This window comes from Coptis chinensis, chromosome 7, assembly GCF_015680905.1.
Source record: "Coptis chinensis isolate HL-2020 chromosome 7, ASM1568090v1, whole genome shotgun sequence".
In the NCBI taxonomy this organism is placed as follows: Eukaryota; Viridiplantae; Streptophyta; class Magnoliopsida; order Ranunculales; family Ranunculaceae; genus Coptis; species Coptis chinensis.
This window is the reverse complement of record NC_141462.1, coordinates 5,284,930-5,305,289: the sequence shown is the minus strand read 5'-3', so window position 1 is coordinate 5,305,289 and position 20,360 is coordinate 5,284,930. Positions and strand designations below refer to the sequence as shown.

The window sequence follows — 20,360 nt, the reverse complement described above, 5'->3', positions numbered from 1 at the left end:
AAAAAGGTGATGATCTCTTAGAGAAGAAAAAACTTCATCAAAAAAAGTATTGAGATACTTCCCTTTGATACCGAGGTTGCAAAGATTGTATAGGTAACCCTCTTGTTTAAATACTTATAACACATTTTCATTTGGTTTTAACACATAGCCAATTAAGATATTTATGTTTTCGTAGTGTTCCTTGGATTAAGGGAGCAAATGACATGGCATTCGAGGGCTTTGTCGATGAAAATAGAATCGTCATCCAAATGACTCTTTAATTGAGTACAATTGATGCTAAGTATCCGGAGTTTTCTTTTGAGCCTCGAAATGTCCGCCTAGGACTTGCAACGGATGGGTTTAATCCTTTTCTCATCGAGCAATTCAGATACTTTGTTGGCCCATTATGGTTGTTCCCTATAACTTACCTCCATCTCTTTGCATGAATAAGCAATTTGTTATGATGTCTATGTTGATACCCGGAAGAGTAGTCCAGGGAAAAAATATTGATGTTTACTTGCAGCCTTTGATTGCAGAGTTGAAAGAGTTGTGGTCCACGGGCACTCCATGTTATGATTCTTATACTCGATTCCTACTTTTACCATGAAAGCAGTTTTATTATGGGCTATTCACGACTTTCCCTGCGTATGGCATGCTTTCTTTGTAGAATTGGTGGAACTTGTGGTTGTCCCGTTTGTGCCGAAAATACGCGGTTCAATTAGATTGAAACATGGGTCTAAGACTGCATATATGGGTCACGTAGATTTCTTCCTCAGATCATCCTTTTAGGCATCAAAAGAAACCGCTTGATGGAAAGGAAGAACTTGAGACCGCTCCATCCCCGATTGACCCGGTACTCGTGTGTTGAGCATAGTAGAAGGGTTTGAAACGGTGTATGGAAAGGGGCACCGGATAATGGTCCTAGTCGTGGACCAAATGCTCAATTCTAACTAAGTTGCCATATTGGGAGGCAAGTAATGTTTTAACAATATTTTGAATATGATTTATCATGTGTCATTGTCATTTGAATGTTTGTATAATGCACGGGACTTGTGTGTCTTTCACAATTTGGATGTGATGCATGTAGAAAAAAGAATGTTGCGGAGAATCTCATTGCAACTATTATGGAATTGGACAAGAGTAAAGATGGGTTGAAAGCACTTAGATTTGAAAGAGATGAAAATTAAGCAACACTTGTGGCCCATAGAATCGGGAGATAAGTTACTATTACCAAAGGCCGAGTTTGCTCTATCCCGGTTGAGAAAAACTCTTCTTAGAGACTTTGTCCACTTTGAAGGTACCTATTGGATATAGCTCTAATTGGAAGCGACATGCAAGCGGTGGTAGATTTTGAATTGAAAGGACCTGAAGTCACATGATTATCATATTTTGATGCAACAATTATTACCATTACCGCTAATGCATGCTTTTAAAAACACAAGCCATTGGGTGTAGCTATTGGGCAATTGTCAACATTCTTTAAAATCCTTTGCTCCAAAGTAATTTACCGTGATGAGCTTCAGATTGGAAAGAAAGAGTAGTCGGCATTATGTGTCTTTGAGAAATATTTTCCACCTTCGTTCTTTGTTATCATGACACACCTTGTTGTGCATTTGGCGGAAGAAGCAGAAATTTGTGGACCAGTTTGGAGTCGGTGGATGTACATTTTTGAGCGGTAAGTCTTTTGAGCAAATCATGCTTATTTTTGTTATTGGTTATAAATAATATTTTGGTGATGACATGTCTTAGGATGTTGAGATCTTATAAGAAGTATGTAAAGAATCCGGCACACCCTGAAGGTTGTATTGCTGAACGTTATGTCATTGAAGAATCAATAATGTAATCGCATGGAGCACATGCCTAATGGCTCAAAAGGGAAGCCACAAGCGAGGCAAGGAGAGATATATTGATGATGATGGTGAATTTGTGTTTAAAACCCTTAACAAAAAGGTGTACATACACTAACTAATGTGCAATATGAACAAGTGCTAAAATGGGTGCTTCAATGTTCAAAAGTTGCGATTCCATGGAGAAAGTAAGTATAACTAGTCAAGGTTATCTTAATTTGTGACTACGAGTCGGGAGGCATATATTTGACTTGTATTAGTTTTGTTTCATATTTAGGAAATACCAAGCATACGTCAATGGATTCAAATCCAGCAATGCGAAACGTAAAAGCAACAATCCGATGAGTTTTATTTTTTGGTTAAGGCAACAAGTAAAACATCTTGACACCAATTCAACATTTAAAGTTCAATTAATATTAGGTAGTTTTGTTCAATTAATATCATATATATGTTGGGTTTTTGACAGCTTGAAAACATTGAGATGTCCGTCATCAAGAGACTTTCTGTCGATGGTCCGCGACTTTCAAGCAACATCTTATAATTCCTATCAAGCAAGTGGATATGTGTTTTCATCTAATCGCTGAATGGGAAATTAACAAGACAACTCGAAATTCGAGTTAAAATGAACGCGATTTTAAGCCGAGTGCTAAAGATAGGAATCTTATCGATGAAGAAGCTACCTATTATGGGGTCATAAGACAAATTCTCGAAGTTGAACTACTTTGACTTCACTCAAACCGTATTTTATTGTGATTGGGTTCGAATTGAGGATAAAGCCGAATGGATGTTACTTTGACCCGATATTAATTTAGTTTTTGTGAATTTTAGCAAGTTTCAAGAAGTTCAAAGTTTGAAGATGAGCCATTTATCCTAGCATCTCGTGCCTCTCAAGTATTTTATTGTAAAGATCCAACAAGGAGTGGTGGAATGTGGTGTTAGATGCTCCAAAGAGACTAACTAGAGATATGGATGCTTATGAAGACCCCTTTGACTTTTGAGTCTAGAGTGCCTAGAGAATTTTTATATACATCACATTTAGAAGATGTTGGAGAAATAGGTGCAGATGTGTACCAAAAAATTCTCGTATTTTGAAAAAAAAAAATGGTGAATGAATGATATGCATTTGTAACCTAGTCCAATGACATTGGAAAAGGCAGAGAAATATATGCATTTGTAACCTATAATCACCAAATTGGTACATGTTTTTCTTTTATGGATGTTTCAATGATTTTTCGTTAGCCAATGATTGATACTTTGCTCAACACTTGAGCACTTGTTATTGTACACTTTTTATGCATGATTTATAAGATGTTGTGTCATAAGATTTATAAGATGATTTATAAGATTGATACTTTGTCTAGCATTACTTTGTCTAGTATAGTCATTAAGACATTTTAGACTTTGTTTCTCCATTGTACAATATTTGAGCCAATAATCTGTTTGCTTTTTAGGATATGACGCACTGTGAAAACGCAAAGGTATATCTTAGTGATTAAAGATGTGTAAGTTTCATTGAATATGCTATTTTCTAATGGTTTGTGTTCTATAAAGAGCTCAAGGAAAAAGTTAAAAAGGCCAAGAAGGAAAAGGTTGTGATGCATGATGTTATGCCTACAAATACTTCGAGGGTTGAGGTAATTTCATGACTAGGTGTATAACTTTCATTGCATTTTGTGCGCATTTAATGATTTGTTTAAAAAGGCCAAGAAGGGAAAAGCTGTGATGTAAGATGATAAGCCTACAAATACTTCGAGGGTTGAGGTAATTTCATGACTAAGGTGTATAACTTTCATTGCATTTTTGTAACGGTGATAATTCACCGTCCTCTCTCATTTCTTTGAAGAGCTCTATTACATGTTGTTATGCCTAGAGATATTAATGAAGAAATGACAGAGGTAATATCATTAACTAAAAGTATATAAGTTTTATGAAGTATGTCGATTACTAACGGTTTGTGTTATATAAAGAGCCCCACAAATGAGAAAGAAAGCAAAGAAGGATAAAGCTTCAAAACAGGATGTTTTGGTGAGATATGAATCAAAGAATATATAATTCTACTTCAAGGGAGAGGTAATGTCATTACTAAAGGTATACAAGTTTTATGAAAATGTCGTTTACTAAAGCTCATATTACTTTGAAGAGCTCAAAGCAAGGGATGAAAAGAATTGAAAAAGAAAAGGCTTCAATATATCTTTGCGTTGACTAGAAATGAAAATGGTGGAGTACGATTTATCGATTCAACGACAAAGGTATCTTCATTACTAAATTGCTAAAGTCAATAAATTTCATTAAATAATGCTATCTACTAACAGTTTGTGTTAAGGGCTCAAACCAAGGTACAAGAAATGCCGAAAAAGGGAAAAGCATCACTATATGTTGAGGGGAAGTGAGATAAATGGAGCATGCAAGTCCGATTCATCGGCTAATCCCGTTACTTTACAGTACTTGAAAATTAATTGGCCAATATATATAGTCTAAATTATATACATCTTCCTTTTGTTGAGTTACTTGATTGATCATCCACTCCATACATCTTCCTTTTGTTGATTTACTTGACCAATATATAGTCTAAAACTGTCTGTGACCATCTTAACTGCTTTTCGGATTAGTCCAACTGTGAAATACAAAGGATTCTCCACGATGGGGGTACTCTATCTTAGGTGGATTCCTCGCTTTAAGTACGCTTCTATCTATCTTTGGTGGGAGAGTCAGAGATACACCTCTCTCGCGCTTTCACCCACGAAGTTCACAAAGTCCATTGCGCCAATCCCATCAAACAAGCAATGGTTCATTCCCAGCCCAACAACGAATCCTCCACATTTGAATCTAGTGACCTGGAAAGACCAAAATTTAAGTACCTGGAGAAGTGTTCCTGATTCCTCCTGTAGCTTCTACTAGAACTGGAAATCATTAAATTTTACTCTGATCTTACGATTAGAAATCTCGCTAAGTTACCATTACCTGATCGCTTAAAGTTATTCTCAATTTCAGGATCAGGTGCTAGGATGTGCCATCAAGGTTCAATGCCTTCGTTTATATCACGATTTTTTTTTGCAACTTGGTGGTAATGAATTTTGAGAAACAAGCTTAACCTTTTCTTTAAAGTTAATTACCGGTAATGAATTTTGAATGGGTATACTTCATCTTTTCGTGGTCGCCATCAAGTGCTTTCCAAGTTTAAAGCCAAAGATGATGGACATCTTCTAGTACATAAACTTTTCTCTCAATCACATACACGATAGCATTTTTTCATGGAAAGAACGAAAATAATTTTTGGGTTTTACTTAAAGTGATTGGATTTTGTGATTGTATAGGAAATAAGAAAATTGAATTTGATGCGATGGACAAGCGGTTGGAGATGATTCAGATAGCTATTCCAAGCATTACTTGGTGGAACCGCGAAAACCCATTGTCCTATATTTTATGAAAGTTTTAAGGATGTGCCTTCTCCGACTAAGAGATTGATTTGGAAGAAAATTAAGGTTAGTTTACGATGTTAAGTTCTTAATATTAATTTTGTTGTCTTTCTACCTAGTTGTGTATTCACCCCACCCCCCTTCCACTTAGTTCTGTAGTTGCATAGCCTGTGTCGTTGTTGTTCCTTCAGAAAATATAGACTGGTATTCTTATTGTGTTTATTCGAGTCTTTCGTAATAAACAATCATTTATTTTTTTCCTCTTTTGATTAAGAATGAAGTTGTGTATATCCACTAGTTAGATCACTGAATGCAGGCTTTGGTAGAAAGTCATGTCTGTGGTATGTTCTTTGATGTTGGATGGTATGGTGAAATACTGGGATCAATTTCCATGGCTGAAGAAAATAGTATTCCTGACCTCCGGCTTCATCTATTAAATCTGACACTTAATATCATATTGCATCCATCATCCACATAAACTAAACACATATTAGCCTGTTTGTACTGTCTGTTGGGAGAGTCCTGTTAATAAGCATTTAGCTTTATTACCTATACTTGTTAGGAATCTATTGTCAAGAGTTTAGATAGTTCTCCTCACAATCCTCAACTTCAAGGAGATATGAGGTATACACAAGACAGAAGTCAGAAAATTAAACTTCTCCAAATTGTTTATGCCGACCGAGAATTGTCGTGGAAGATCTTAAATTTAGAAATGAATCAAATGATAGATCTATAGGCATATAAACCGGAAGCCCGAATGGTGGTGTTCACTTAGGAGTGTTATTGTCATCGTTAATGTTGTTATCAATAATAACTCTTTTAAACAAATGATTTTTATTCACCAAAAGTCACAGGGCCATAATGTTTCGAGGTCTCGGGATGACCAATGCCAATCTCATGTATGATGTATCTTCAATGTCCGAAATAGCATAGTCTTCCAACTGCGGCGGGACGAGTATGGTATTGTTTGGAAATTACAAGAAATGTCAACTCAAGAAGTTTGCTAAGTCTTGAGGGAGTACAAGCATCGGCTTCGAAGTTAAACATTATGACAAGTATGACAATGACGATGAAAGGAAGAGGCACTGCCCAAAAAGGAGTGAAGCGAAGATTGGGACAGTTTGTAGATAATGAAGCAAAACCTTCTAGGAAGCGAATGCGGTGGTGGGCAAGAACTCAAGAAAAGCCTTGAAATCATTACATACATCGGGAAGGAGAGGAGCAAAGAAAGAACCATCCATAATTTGGTATGTTCCTTTACATCTCGGTTTATGTGAAGTCATAAAACCGGTTTCTATTCCAAATCAGTTATTATATACTTTTTTTTTCCAGAAAAAGAAGAATCCAAATGTTAAGATCACCCGAACACTTTCATACATGGCTATCCATACTCGCAAAGATGGTTCTTTTCTTGCGCCGGAGAGGATGGTTCTTTTCTTATGCTGCCTTGTTTTGTACCTTCTCTTGTTCTAATTACTCCTTTGTTGTATGTCTCCTTTCCTGCTGTATATTTGCGTAGATATTATAGACATATTTGTAATAGCAATGCACAGATAGAACTCATAGTAGAGATGAGTATAGAATGTAAGGAAAATGTTATGAACTTCTGATTCAATACAACTTTAGACAATAGATTCACAGGTGTTTTTCTATTGTAACAGGCTAGAATTAATGCTATAATTGAAGATGACCCATCTAGCATTGACTTGGACTTGGACAATGATCCAGTTGCACAAGTATGTGGTCCCGATCAATATGGTCGTGTGCTTGGTATGGGTGTTGGTGTGTCAAAAACTTCTCTCATAGCATCAGGTCCTGCCAAAGAGAAGCTTCACCAAGAGACTCAACAACGCACTATGGTTGAAGAGCGGGTTGGGACTATAGAGAAACATATGATTACGCTCACCCAAATCCTGATGGAAATAAAAGATCAATGTACAAAGAGCGTTGCTGCTGATACATCAACATCTAGTGTACTCTACTTAACTTATATTGGCTGGATTTCGTAAGTGCTTTTTGCTTTTTACACGTGTAAGACATCGAGTTGGAATATTCCAAGTCTTTTTAACTTTTAAGGTCACCATATTGTGACCGCCGCAGACCCCAAGCCCATTAGGTTGGCCTTCATAACTGTGTACCCAAGTTTCTAACTGTTGGCACGGAGGCAAAATATATTTCAAGTCTTTAAGACTAAGTCCACCGGTTTGGGGCTTTGAGACTGCACTACCACAAACCACAATAGCACAAGATATATACTGGTAGGAGTGGCGGTTTTGTACCACGACCGCTAACTTCGACCACGAAATTAAGCGGGTTTGGGTTGGAAAAAAAGGCTTTTGGGTCATTTAAGGGTTGACCCGTCAAATAAATGGGTTGGGTTAGGGTCACACATGTTAACCCGAGTAACCCGTTAGTATACCCGATTAGTTCCCAGGTCCAATAGGTCAGGTCATCAATCCGTGACCTGTATGACCTGTTTTAAGTCCTTAAACATATATGTTTCTGAATTTTATTAAATCTCATAATCCCAATTACCTAAAAGAAAATACTAAACAGAAAATGATCAACTAGATTTAGAAGGATAAGCCGGCAATCCAACATATAGAATATTATAGATTCATTCAATAAAATATATTATCACGTACATTAACATTGAACCCTTACCCTAGTCTCAATTATATAAAGAAAACAATGAAGCCGTCAAAGTCACAATAATATTTGCATTTATTTAATAATATGTTTGCCCACGAGGTAGCAAAGTGGATAAACTGGACATGCATGGTTGTTGTTTCTAGTTTGGTTATATTTTTTGTTTGGCTAACAGGTTGTTTCACTTGTTTGGTTTAGGCGTTCAGCAGATGCATGTGCTTCAACAACTCTGCGTACTTTTGCAAGTTCTTTTATTATTTAGATTAATAAATATTTTTTATCCAAAAAAAAAAAAAAAAACTTACGGGTTATCTATTAACCCGATCCGAAATTGACCCGCTAGCTTAGCGGGTCACCCGTTGGGTAACCCGTTACATATGCGGGTTGGGTTTGGGTTTGACAAATTTGACACGATTAGTAATTGGGTCGGGTTTGGGTTTGCTCTCCTAACACGTGACCCGAGTATAACACGACACGAACCCGACCCAACACGACCCATTGCCACCCCTATATACAGGTAACACCGGATAGTATTTATGGACCAATAGTTTTTGGTGTAATTTGAAACAATAACCTATCCTAGCTGCCATTGGTAACGGTGGCCGGTGGGTATGAAAAACAAATTTTTTTTTGGTGGCCGCCACTTACAGAGGCATATGGAGTTTTAGCATTAAATGTCCTACCCATTTTGCCCTTCTTCCAATTCTCTCTCCTTAATCCTTATCACCAAAAATATGTTAAAAATATAAAATATTATGGATAAAAAGATAATTGGACAAACTTAATTCTTTAAAATCAAATTTGGTCAACACATTTTCTAGCCGCTTCTGATAGTGGCGTGGGAAATGTTTTCTCTTCTACCCGCCCTTCATATTGGCGTGCAGAGCATACGCTATCTCGCTAAAATTGGCGGTATAGATAGATAAAATAATAACGATAGCGTTGGCGGTATAGTGTATTGACGCACCATTGGATCTCAATTTTCCTTATATTTAGTGTGATGGCGTACCATTGGACTTAGCCTAAGGACACGATCGATATGTTTAACTACTTAAGGTTGAATGTGCCAAACTCACTGTCACACCCCAAATTTCCAAAAAATTTAAAATAGAAAATTATCCAAGATATAAATATCTCAATCGTCACCCTATTCAATCATCTGAAAACTCAAGATGAAACGAAACCCTAATAACCCATTAAAAAACACACTATAAAAAACTGAAAACAAAATTAACAACTCTTCATTCGCGAATGAAACTATTTCAATTATTTCAACTTGGATGACAAGTTAGTTTCTTCCCAAGTAAGATTTAAATCCTTATATACATTTCAAAGAAACTCATTTAACAGTACTCAATATTCCCATTTTTCAAATTAACTCACAATATAAATACCACTTACATTCCATTTATTAAATACACATATGATAATTTATTTAAATATGAATTTCATACACTTTACATTTAAGCCAGCACGTCGTCTTAGGGTAGGATATTTACGTCCCTGTATACAAGATTAACAGATCCTACCCTCCTACAAAAACAGAGTTAGACATCACAATAAAAGGATTTATCTCAACCCAATAAATTTTCATTCATAATCAAAATCTCATTTAAGACATTGAAGTCTAATTGATACCACATAGTTCGTCCCGCATATTAGGAAATATCACTTATCATTACACTAACAGGTCATTCATGACACATTCAAAGAATACCTAATTGGGTTATTCCCGCCACATTCAAAGAATACATATTATAACACCAACAGGTTATTCATGACACATTCAATGAATACTTTTTTAAACCACCACTATCACGTACACAATTTAATACTAACATTGTACACATATAGTTATCACTAAAACTAATATATAATATGTAATATGGTAGCTACACTTTTGCTCAAAGCTGCCTACGTATCCAAATCTTTCAAGATTGGAATCAAGCCTTTGTAGTTCTTACACTTATTTGTCTCGCATAAATATCATATATCTCTCTTGTAAACTCGTACTTGTGAGTCACAACTATCTCTAGGCTTTTAATGCTCATAAAACCAAGCCTCTTATGGGCATAAAACTAACAGGTCATTCCCGTACATTCAAGTAATCCAGACCTACATTTACGTACACTCAAGGAATATAACCAACCCGCAAGGCGAATACCTTAGTTCTTTTCTATGACGGTTTCCTACATGACTTCACTAGTCATAATTAAACATTTCTTTTTATTTCAACCAGGAGGCATGGAGAGTTATAAAGATATGGGTGACACGTGTAATTAATTTCCTGATGTCTAAGTGTCATAGTGTCATATATCATAAAATAATTATAGTAGGAATGTACTTTCACATATTAATTAATACACATACCGCTTATGTAAAAAAAAAATATATATATATATATAATCTTAACCTAAAGCCTAACACACTAATAGCCCTAGACCTATCCTAATAGACCTAATCTTAGCCAAGTCAAAAGTCAAACTTGCTCAAGTAGTCAAAGTCAACCTACCAAGGTCAACAGCAGTCAACCAGTCCTAAACTCATCTAACGAAAAACCCAAAGACTAAGGCCCAAAGTCTTTAGCCTTCCCCAAGCCCAACTAAAATAACTTAAGCCCATATGTGAAAATCTAAAACAAAACACTCAAGCCTACAAGTCTGATTTCGGCCCAAGCCCAACAAAAACAAGAGAAACAAAATCGTTGTCTCTTCTTCTTCCTCACCAGCGCACCTCCACCACCGAATCAGCCACCACAAACCTCCACTCTTTGACCACTACGAACCGTTCGGTTTTCACCCTCTACAAAAACCCCATCTTTTGATACAATCAAAACCCTATTCCATCACTTGCCAAAAATCGCGTTTTGACGCCATTAACACCACCTGAGCTACTTTAACAACACTCAATCAACAACCAAACCACACCGAAACCGCTCGATTTTAATCCCCAACACTATGGTATATTCAAAAACTCGATTTCCCCATTCCTCACAAATCGCCATTACTGCGAGAAGCAGTTCTTAAACAAACAAAACTCGAAAAAAAAACCCAACCGCATGACATAATCCACAACCCATATGATCATTCCAACACTTTAACAGTCTAACAAAACCCAACACTCAATATATCAACCATTAACAATTTAGAACCATTGGAATAAAAAAAAATAGATAAACCATACAAATTAAATAAATAATCGACAGTATGAACAATAATATGTATTCCCAATTCGGCCATATATAGAATGAGCGAAAAGCTTAAAAACTTATATTTTATATCTTTGTCAAGAAACCAAAAACAAAGCGTAAGAGTAATAAGAGTAAGAATGCATGTTCAAGAAAAGATGTATTCTCTACTCACCCATGATCATCGCCTCGGCTATCGACTATCTATCATCAAGAGATTTCCATTAAGAATCATCGCCTCTCCTTTATGTGAAAAACTCTCTTTTTTTTCTTCTCGTGTAAAAATCAAACTCTCCGTGTGTACTCCTCCATTTGTTCCTTTTTCTTTTTGTTTTTATAACCCCTGAAAAATCAAACTCTCCGTGTGTACTCCTATAATTAACTGTGGTTTTGGGATAAATCTCCCTCAACTTGATTCAGATTACTTAAAAACCTCGCCATGGACTAATCCACAAAACCTCCCTGTTTTTTGAAATAAGAAAATAAAACTAATAATGACCTGAATACCCCGTCATCTACACCAAATCCACCTTCTTCTGTTTTCTATTTCAGTTCCAAAAATTTCTCATTTTTGAATTAGTGTAGAAACATCTCGCTATTCAGATGTGAAATATCAATTTCTTTGTCATAAAACACTACCAAAATCAAAACAAGAAGTTTAGTTCTTTAAAAAGCATATCTAAACCATAACCCATTGGAAAATCTCCGACTTCTTTGGGAAAACAATAATTTTGCAAACAAAAAATCAAACTTTCAAGTTCTAGAAGAGATGGAGATTAAATTAAGAAGATGGCTGCTCCAAAAACTACAGCAAACAAACCAAATCTGGTGAGAATCTTCAACCTTTAATCCTATTTTTAGAAATTTGTATGAAAAAATGAATTTTCATATGTGAGTTAGTTTGTAAATATAAATTTACATTTGTTTAGTGATTTCACTCTGTATTTTATAGTTTTCATAGTTTTGCAATTTCAAGTTTGGGTTTATTATGAATTTTTATGTTTGTGTATGTAGTAGTTTTACCATGCATTTTTATATTTTCGTAATAGTTTTTTTTTTCTATATTCTTAAATTTTATGTAGTGTTTTTACTCTGTTTTTTCATGTTTGTGTAATATGTGGTGATAGTTTTACTCTGTATTCTTAAATTTGTATAGTAGTTTTACTCTGCATTCTTAAATGTGCATAGTAGTTTTACTCTGCACTTTTAAATTTACGTATTAATTTATTTATGTTATTTTAAACTTTGCATAGATAGTCTTTGTTATTAATTGGTTTTCTCTCATTGTAACAGAAGGAAAACGAGAATAAGTCGTACAAGACCTTTAGAGCTTCTGCATTACCTACGCTTGGGGTTGTAGCAGATTTTAAGAAAAGGCTTAGAGCTGAGGACCATATCTCAACAATGAATATGGGATTCAAAAGAAGAATGCAAGAAATTATGAGTTGATTTTTGTTTAATCAGTTCTTGGTGGATTTGTTATTAGATCTTTAATGTAATGACTACAATTGTTAGAATTCTGGATGTAAAAAGGCTAATTTGGCTTAATGTGTTGTTGGTAAATGATGTAATGGGAATCTGCTTTTATCTTTTTTGGTTGGTAAAACAGTTGGGTTTGTTTTGTTTCAAAAATATATTGTGTAAAAATAATTTTGCATAGGTTATGATCTGTTTTCTCTATGAAAATTTAACTTTTCATAGATCAAATTATTGTGTAAATTTAAATTTACATAGATAAGTTCTGTGTGAAAATACATTTTAACAGGTTGTATAAAATTACATGAGTTCGTTTGTCAGATATTAGATTGGTCAATTTCAAAGAAATGTTATGTGAAAACAATTTATCATGCATAGTTTCTTATTTGTGTGGCATACTTGCATGTAAACACACTCTTCTAAATAAATTTAAATTTTCATAGATCAAGTTACTATGTAAATTTAAGTTTTCATAGCTCTAGTGACTATGTAAATTTAAGTTTGTATAGTACAAATGTTTTTTTAATCGGACATGTTTTGTTTCACAAATCTATTATGTAAATTTAAATTTTCTTATATCAAACTACTATGTAAATTCAAATTTTCATATATCAAACTACTATGTAAAATTAAATTTTCATATGTCAAACTACTATGTAACTATGTAAATTTAAATTTCCACATGAAAATCAGAAATCGAGCTTGTTCGGATTTTAAAGTTGGTATGGTGTCAATGGCTAGTTCATTCCTGTAATTGAAAACATATTGTGTTTTAGAAAGGGAAAGTCATAGATCATGTAATAATTGTTACTATGCATTATGATCTATGACACCATTTTCATATGTGAATTTGCATTTACATATGTCAAGTTACTATGTAAATATATATTTACATATATTTTGTCAAGGCGTCAGACAATTTCACATCTCCTGTATTTGCTTTGGTTTCTCCTTACCCATCACTTCAGAGTAGATTAAAACGATCGTTCTCTCCCATATATGCAAGATCTCCTACTTCACTAACCTCTTCAGATCAAATAAACACCAACTTATTTCCTACAAACATTTCATCAAACAAATTCCACTCAATCTAGTGATCTCTCATCAATCATTGAGTGCTAATAACACCCTGGTTCAAACTCCTTAAAATGTCTCATTGACTTATAAATATCTTTATGAAGATGTATGTGGTAAAAAGTATTTTCCAACTACTAGATTGATTGGTCTTTATACTTAAAATTTTGTTTTAGAGGGAAGTCGCTCAAAAGTTCTTTCCATAAGGCATCATGCATGGCTATCAATGGAGCAAAACCATGTTTATGATTCCAACCATCAATGGAGCAAAGCCATGTTTATCGATTCCAAAAAGTAGCAAGCTACAAACACTTTTTCCACTGGTTTTGGATGCTTTCGAATTGAGCTTCCAATTCAAGATGAGCAAGGACAAACCTACACATTTCTGTTTTGTTATAAACAAAACAAAGTGACTTACACTATTCGTAGAAATGATTGGGCCCAATATGTAGATCGTTACAAACTTAAGAAAGGAGATGTTGTCACCATAGAATGTGATCTAAGAGACTCGTTATTCATTGCATGTCGCCAAGTTGGTCCGAGAGACTGAGAAACCCTTACTTTTGTTTGTCTTCGATCGATTTTTTTTTTAGAAGGGCAAAAAAGGAAACAAATAAGTGTAGAGATAAAAATTAGACCGAGATTTGCGTCAATTGTAGAAAGCACGGAGGTTAATTGGTTGGACTTGAATAATAGGGAGGTTTTATGGGTACGTCTGTAAGCAGGGGGTTTATATGTAACTGAACCGAAATGAGGGGGCTGAGACCCATTTCTTGTATAATTAACTAATATTTATCCTATTTTTATTTTATCTATTATTATTATTATTATTATGGTACTAGAAAAATATAAATAAAAAAAAAGGGTGTTATAGACTTATAGTCACGAACCAATGCACAGAATAGATCAAGCCCATTGGGTTGGACGACTGCAGTACTGCACATCTATGCTAAAATTCTGACTACTTACCCAAGTTCCTAAATCCTTAATCTAAATAGTTACATTCTTTAGATTATGGAAAACACAACATGACGATGACTCAAAATTTCTAAATTAATAGTGACTGAATTAGTTCTGCTTATCCGGATTAATAAGTAGGTGAATTTATGCTAGGATTTCTCTGGGTTAAATATGTCTGTATCATCTACAATAACACGAGAAGATAATAAATTCTACACCATTACAAACCTTCGCACAACCCGATTTTTTCTAATTATTGTGGCTTACTCCTTGTAGTAATTTCACCATTAAAATGGACTCTCCAAACATTTGTTTTTAGCAACGTCACATAAAAATGTAGGCAATATGAGAGAAGGATAGTGCTACTACAATTGATAGATATTTTCAAAATGTTCCTGAAAATTCCAACGGAAGATGAACTTCATTCTGCGATTCCAAGTTAAGTGTGGTTTGCGTATTTGTCACAAGAAAGGAGGCCAAAGATTCAATATGCAGGACAAAGGTCCATATTCCTTCCTGTATGTGTTCAAATTTTAAAAAAATTTGAGCAAAGTAAAAGTGCAATTCAGACAATTAAATGAAGCAAGCACTAGATATTATTCCAGCCAAAGTTAGAAATATGAAACAACTTCTTCTGAAAACTTTCGGCGATACGAGGCTACTGCAATAGATATGAACATTATGGGAATAACTTGCAACGTCAGCAACTTTGTTCCTCATCATCTTCCACTGTCTTGTCTTTGTTAGAAAAATGATTTGCTCAAATCCATTTAAATATGAATGAGTAGTTTGTCTCCCAAGTTACCCCACTTAAGATGAAATAGGTTTTTTCTCAAACAAGACGTAATGTGAGAAAAAACCTTTTCAAAATGATGATTTGTTTGAAACAAATAAGATTATGCCGAAAAGGGTCGCGACCTTTTTCCAAAATGTCTTGTTTGGTTTGAAACAACAGATCATGCCGAAAAGGTCTGCAACCTTTCGAAATAAAAATCACCGGTTCAAACAAATCTTATATCGAAATAGTGTGTCCTTTCAAACATGTGACTTTTCAAAGAGTTGCTTACTTTTTCCCAAGAGTCACCGTGTTGTTTTGAAAAGGCACCACTCACCTATAAATAGTGGATGAATTTGGAGAGAAAGATAGACCGGATCACACAGAAGTTCTCGATCTTTCTCTTCTCCCTCGTTCTTAGTCAAATATATGTTGTGTTGTGTTTGAGTCATAGAATTGAAGTCTTAGCTTTCTATCAAGGAAATCCGTTTATCTTGGGAGATAGTTTCCCATCAACCTTCAAGCACCGTGAGAGGGAAAATCAGTCTTAAGGACATAGTGTATCTACACTAGGCTCGGATTTAATTAAGAAGTACAAGACACTTACAAGACAAAAGGTTTGTATAGTTTGGTAATTGGTAAAGAGTAAGTACAATTAAGTTGTATATTCCTACAGTCTTCATATAATAGACAACTACTTGTCCCTGGACTTACCTTTGAAGACAATTACTTCACCATTAATTATTTAAAATTCCCACAGCCCGTCACTTTAGGGCATTCTTTCACAATATTCATTGGTAATGCTTCTAATTCTAAATGTTTTATCCATTCTTGCTTGTAACTTTGTAAGGATTCTTCAAAACCCACACAACGTGTACGTGTTAACATACCTCGAGGTTTCTCTACAACGGCAAGGGAACCATCCATCTCTATGAGAGAATCGCCATCACAGTCTCTAGTGGGACGGTCCACCATATATCTGCAATGTTACTTCATTATCGATATCAAGAAATATTACCATTGTTGCAACATAACTTCCCATATACAAGATTCCATTAAGCGATATATGCGGAGTTTGTACATGAAATACATAAGGATAATAACGATGATCTATCACTGAACAACTCTACTATTTTGTATTTCTTGGTAGAAGGAACATGTACTAAATCATACCAAATTCTACGCATTCTGTCATTGCATCGAGGAACTAAAAGTGAAATTGTTTCCTTTGTTGTAGGATTTGTAATCTGGTAACAAGTCGCATGCAAATCACTACTCAAAATCAGACCATTACAATGACGAACATCTCTTAGATTTTCCGGTATATGGTAACACATGTAATAGTTCTACTGTATTACCTTCAAATCTTTTCAGGTCCATGAACCTCAATTCAACATTGCCATTCTTGTTACAGAATTTCTTGTAGCAAACCGCCACTCCAGATTGAGTGAAGTGGGCGAAGTGGGCATCAATAAAAACTGGATCGGAGACTATATTACACCACATTTTACATTGGCGCTTGAACTTTTCATGAAGTACCCCCCCCCCACTAGATGGGAAATTAGGGTCTCCCCCTAAACACACGGTCAATTTGGTTTAATTCTTAACTTTCAAGTCAAACAACTGAAAATGACACAAATGCCCCCACCTAATTAAAATTGAACATTTTCTTTTTGAAAGTAATGATGACATTTATGTCATTTTTAATTGTTTGACTTGAAAGTTAATGGTCAAACCAAGTTGACCGTGTGTTTAGGGAGGAGACCCTAATTTCCCATCTAGGGGGAATCCCAATTTGCTTATCTAATGGGGGTAACACTAGTTCACCCTTTTTTTATTAGCTAAGTGAGCTTAAAATTTCATTAAAGTAAAAATGAAAAATTCCTGTAGAAGTAGAACATGGAAAGAGAAAATAAAAAAACAGGAAAACCTATATAGAGGGATTGCATCATTGTAATGGATATGACAGTTCATCTTTGAGATAAAGCATGATAGCTTGCTCTTCTTCTTTACCCTTTCTAACATCTTGTTCTTCCATGGTACAGTTCAAACTAACACCCCCTTCTCCTCTCCGCAGGGGTGGATCCAGGATTGCCACTCAAGGGGGGTGCTACAACTAACATACACCACAAATATCCTGGATTGCCATTCAAGAGAGGCTGCTATAACTAACGTACACTACAAATATTTTTTGGGGGAATTATATACACTATTATAACTAGTATTTTTTTTTAACCGGAAAAGTTAGGTGTGCTGCAGCCACCCCCCCCCGGATGGCGCTTAACCATTGTGTAAATCTAAAAACCCAAACCAAAATAAGAGGCCTAACTGTAGGAATCCAATCCGATACAATTATATATTTTCAGAGAACCAAAATAAGCACGCATAATATATTTTCAATGCTACAGCGGGGTGGGGAAAATTAATAAGGAGGCCACAAAATCATAAAAATAAATTTGGAGCGTTAGATGAAAAATTCAAAAATATACACTAATTTTCACATGGTTAGATATATCTAAATATTATAATTTTTTGTGAGAATGATTTTCATAGTGGGGAGATCATCTCTACAAAAAAAAAACAAGTCTTAATTCATTTGTATATCAAAAATATGGCTATAATGTGCGCATAAGAATGTGGTTTTATCCCTCCCTCTCTTTAATTCTCTATACAAGGCTATTGCAATAGATACGGAGGACAATGGTAATATCTTGCAACTTCAATTCCTTTTCGGAATTCAATATTCTTACACTTCCACTGCCTTGTCTTAACGTAATAGACAACTATTTGTCCTCTAGAGTCTAGACTCACCATTGACAGGGGCAGATGCAGCTAGCCCACCCAACATTTCGATCGAAAAAAAATACTAGTTAGTGTATAATTCACCCCAAAATATATATTTGTAGTGTATGTTAGTTGTAGCAGCCTCCGCAATCCTGGATCTGCCCCTGAACTTCGAAGACAATTACTTCACCATTGTTGGACCTTCCCAAAACCTTCGCCAATTTATCACATCAGTTAATAATATCCTCCCGTAAAGCGTCTAAGAATCTGAATTGTCTCACATTTTTTGCCTATTAACATCCTGCAAAATCCAGACATCGAAAGGCAGCTGCCAAGAAACCATCCATCTCCACGAGGGAACTGCTATAACAATATTTTTGTAGGGAGTTGCAAGGACCGCATATATTGTTGTTTCGTTTTCAATATCGAAAGATGCTGTCAAGTTCCGATCAAGCTCACCCTCCATATACAGGATTCCATTAACTGATGTTCGTGGAGAGATATATTTCTCACTAAATAAGGCCTTAACACTTGGTTCTTCAATCGGCGTCCATGAATCAGTGCCTCAGTGGAATAGACATCTCATGGCTGGCTTCGAGGAAGTGAAATCTTTTCATCTGACTCTGTTGGATTTGTAACATAAATAGTCCCATATGTATCTTGGCACAAAAGCAAACCATTACAAGGACGAAAAACTCCTATATTTTTTGGCAAAACTTTTAGCACTCGTACCTTAAGAGCTTCTGAACCTTTCAGGTCCATGAACCTAAATTCAACATTGCCATTCTTAGTAACGACTTCTTGTAGCAAACCGGTTGCTTCAGATTGAGCGACGTGAGCGTCAATGAAAACTGGATTAGAGACTATGTTGAACCAATGTTTACATTGGGACTTGAATTTTTCAATCAGTATATCAGCTGGGATTCTAGTGAAGATATTGAAGATGAAATCTTCGTTTATGTAAGGCAACAAATTAATCTAATTCTTCCCCTGATAATTTCCTTACTAACATCTTGTTCTTCCTATCTCAACTTCAAACTAATACCCCTTTCTCCTCGGCGCTTAACCATTAATGCTAAATGCTAAGGCGTCAAGCCACAAAATATTAATAGTCCTCGGAATCCAATATTTTCTAATATGTTTACCAAAAAAAAAACCTTTGATAAAGCATCTATGTAGTTTTATTCATCATCTAGCTTGTCAAGCCCAACGAATTGGAATATAGCTTTGCCCGGTACATTATCTGATGGGCTTCATATTATATTAATTATTAAGTCTGATAATAACTCTATATCTCCTTGATTTTCCGGTAACTCAAATAAAACTTGTAACCTTCAAATATTTCAAGTCTATGAAGTATGAACCTCAACTATTCAGCCTTGCCATTCTTGGTAGGGACGTTTTGTAGGAAACCGGCCACTTCAGATTGAGACAACGTTAAACCGTCAAATGGGCCTCACCAACATACTACATGCCTTGTCTATTAAAAATATTGTAGCTGGAATTAGAAGAGAATGGCTAGCTAAAGTTGATTTCATTTTGTGACTTAAATTGCCTCGTTACTAATTTTATCAGTAGTGTTTTGCCACATCTTTATGACTTTATGCGCTTAAAGGCTAAAGCCACATATCCTTCCCCACCAAACCGACGACCGACAACATCTCGCTCTTTTTTATTTGTCACTAAGCTCGTGTTGACATGCCATTCTCAAATTAGCTCCTCCCTTTCACACCTTTTGATAGAGAATCGTTATGCATTTGTTTTCTTCCCAAAGAGTATATTTTATTTGTTATCCAAAATAAATCATACAAAAAATTTGAAAGTCAAACGTGTTACAAATTGTGTGACAAACCTATTATGAATAGCAAAATCAATCCTTCTAAGCACATATTCAATGAAACTAGCTGTCTATCATCACATTGTTGTTCAATATTTTTTCTTTTCTTTTGTTGCCTTACAAATTAACCATTAATGCTAAATGCTAAGGCGTCAAGCCACAAAATATTAATAGTCCTCGGAATCCAATATTTTCTAATATGTTTACCAAAAAAAAAACCTTTGATAAAGCATCTATGTAGTTTTATTCATCATCTAGCTTGTCAAGCCCAACGAATTGGAATATAGTTTTGTAAATAGTACAAAATGCGTCAAATTTTAAAAAATATCGCAAGATTACCCCATAGATTGTTGATCACACCCCACGTCTATGCAAT

General features: G+C 35.1%; 1 protein-coding gene across 1 annotated transcript; it reads left to right on the top strand.

The window, feature by feature from the left end:
• The first annotated feature begins 6,372 nt into the window (after positions 1-6,372).
• Positions 6,373-7,251, top strand: LOC147485479 (uncharacterized). Its single transcript, XM_086573531.1, has 3 exons — positions 6,373-6,489; positions 6,575-6,670; positions 6,904-7,251. The coding sequence occupies exons 1-3, from the start codon at positions 6,373-6,375 to the stop codon at positions 7,249-7,251; spliced, it is 561 nt and encodes a 186-aa protein (XP_086429657.1).
• Positions 7,252-20,360: the final 13,109 nt, after the last annotated feature.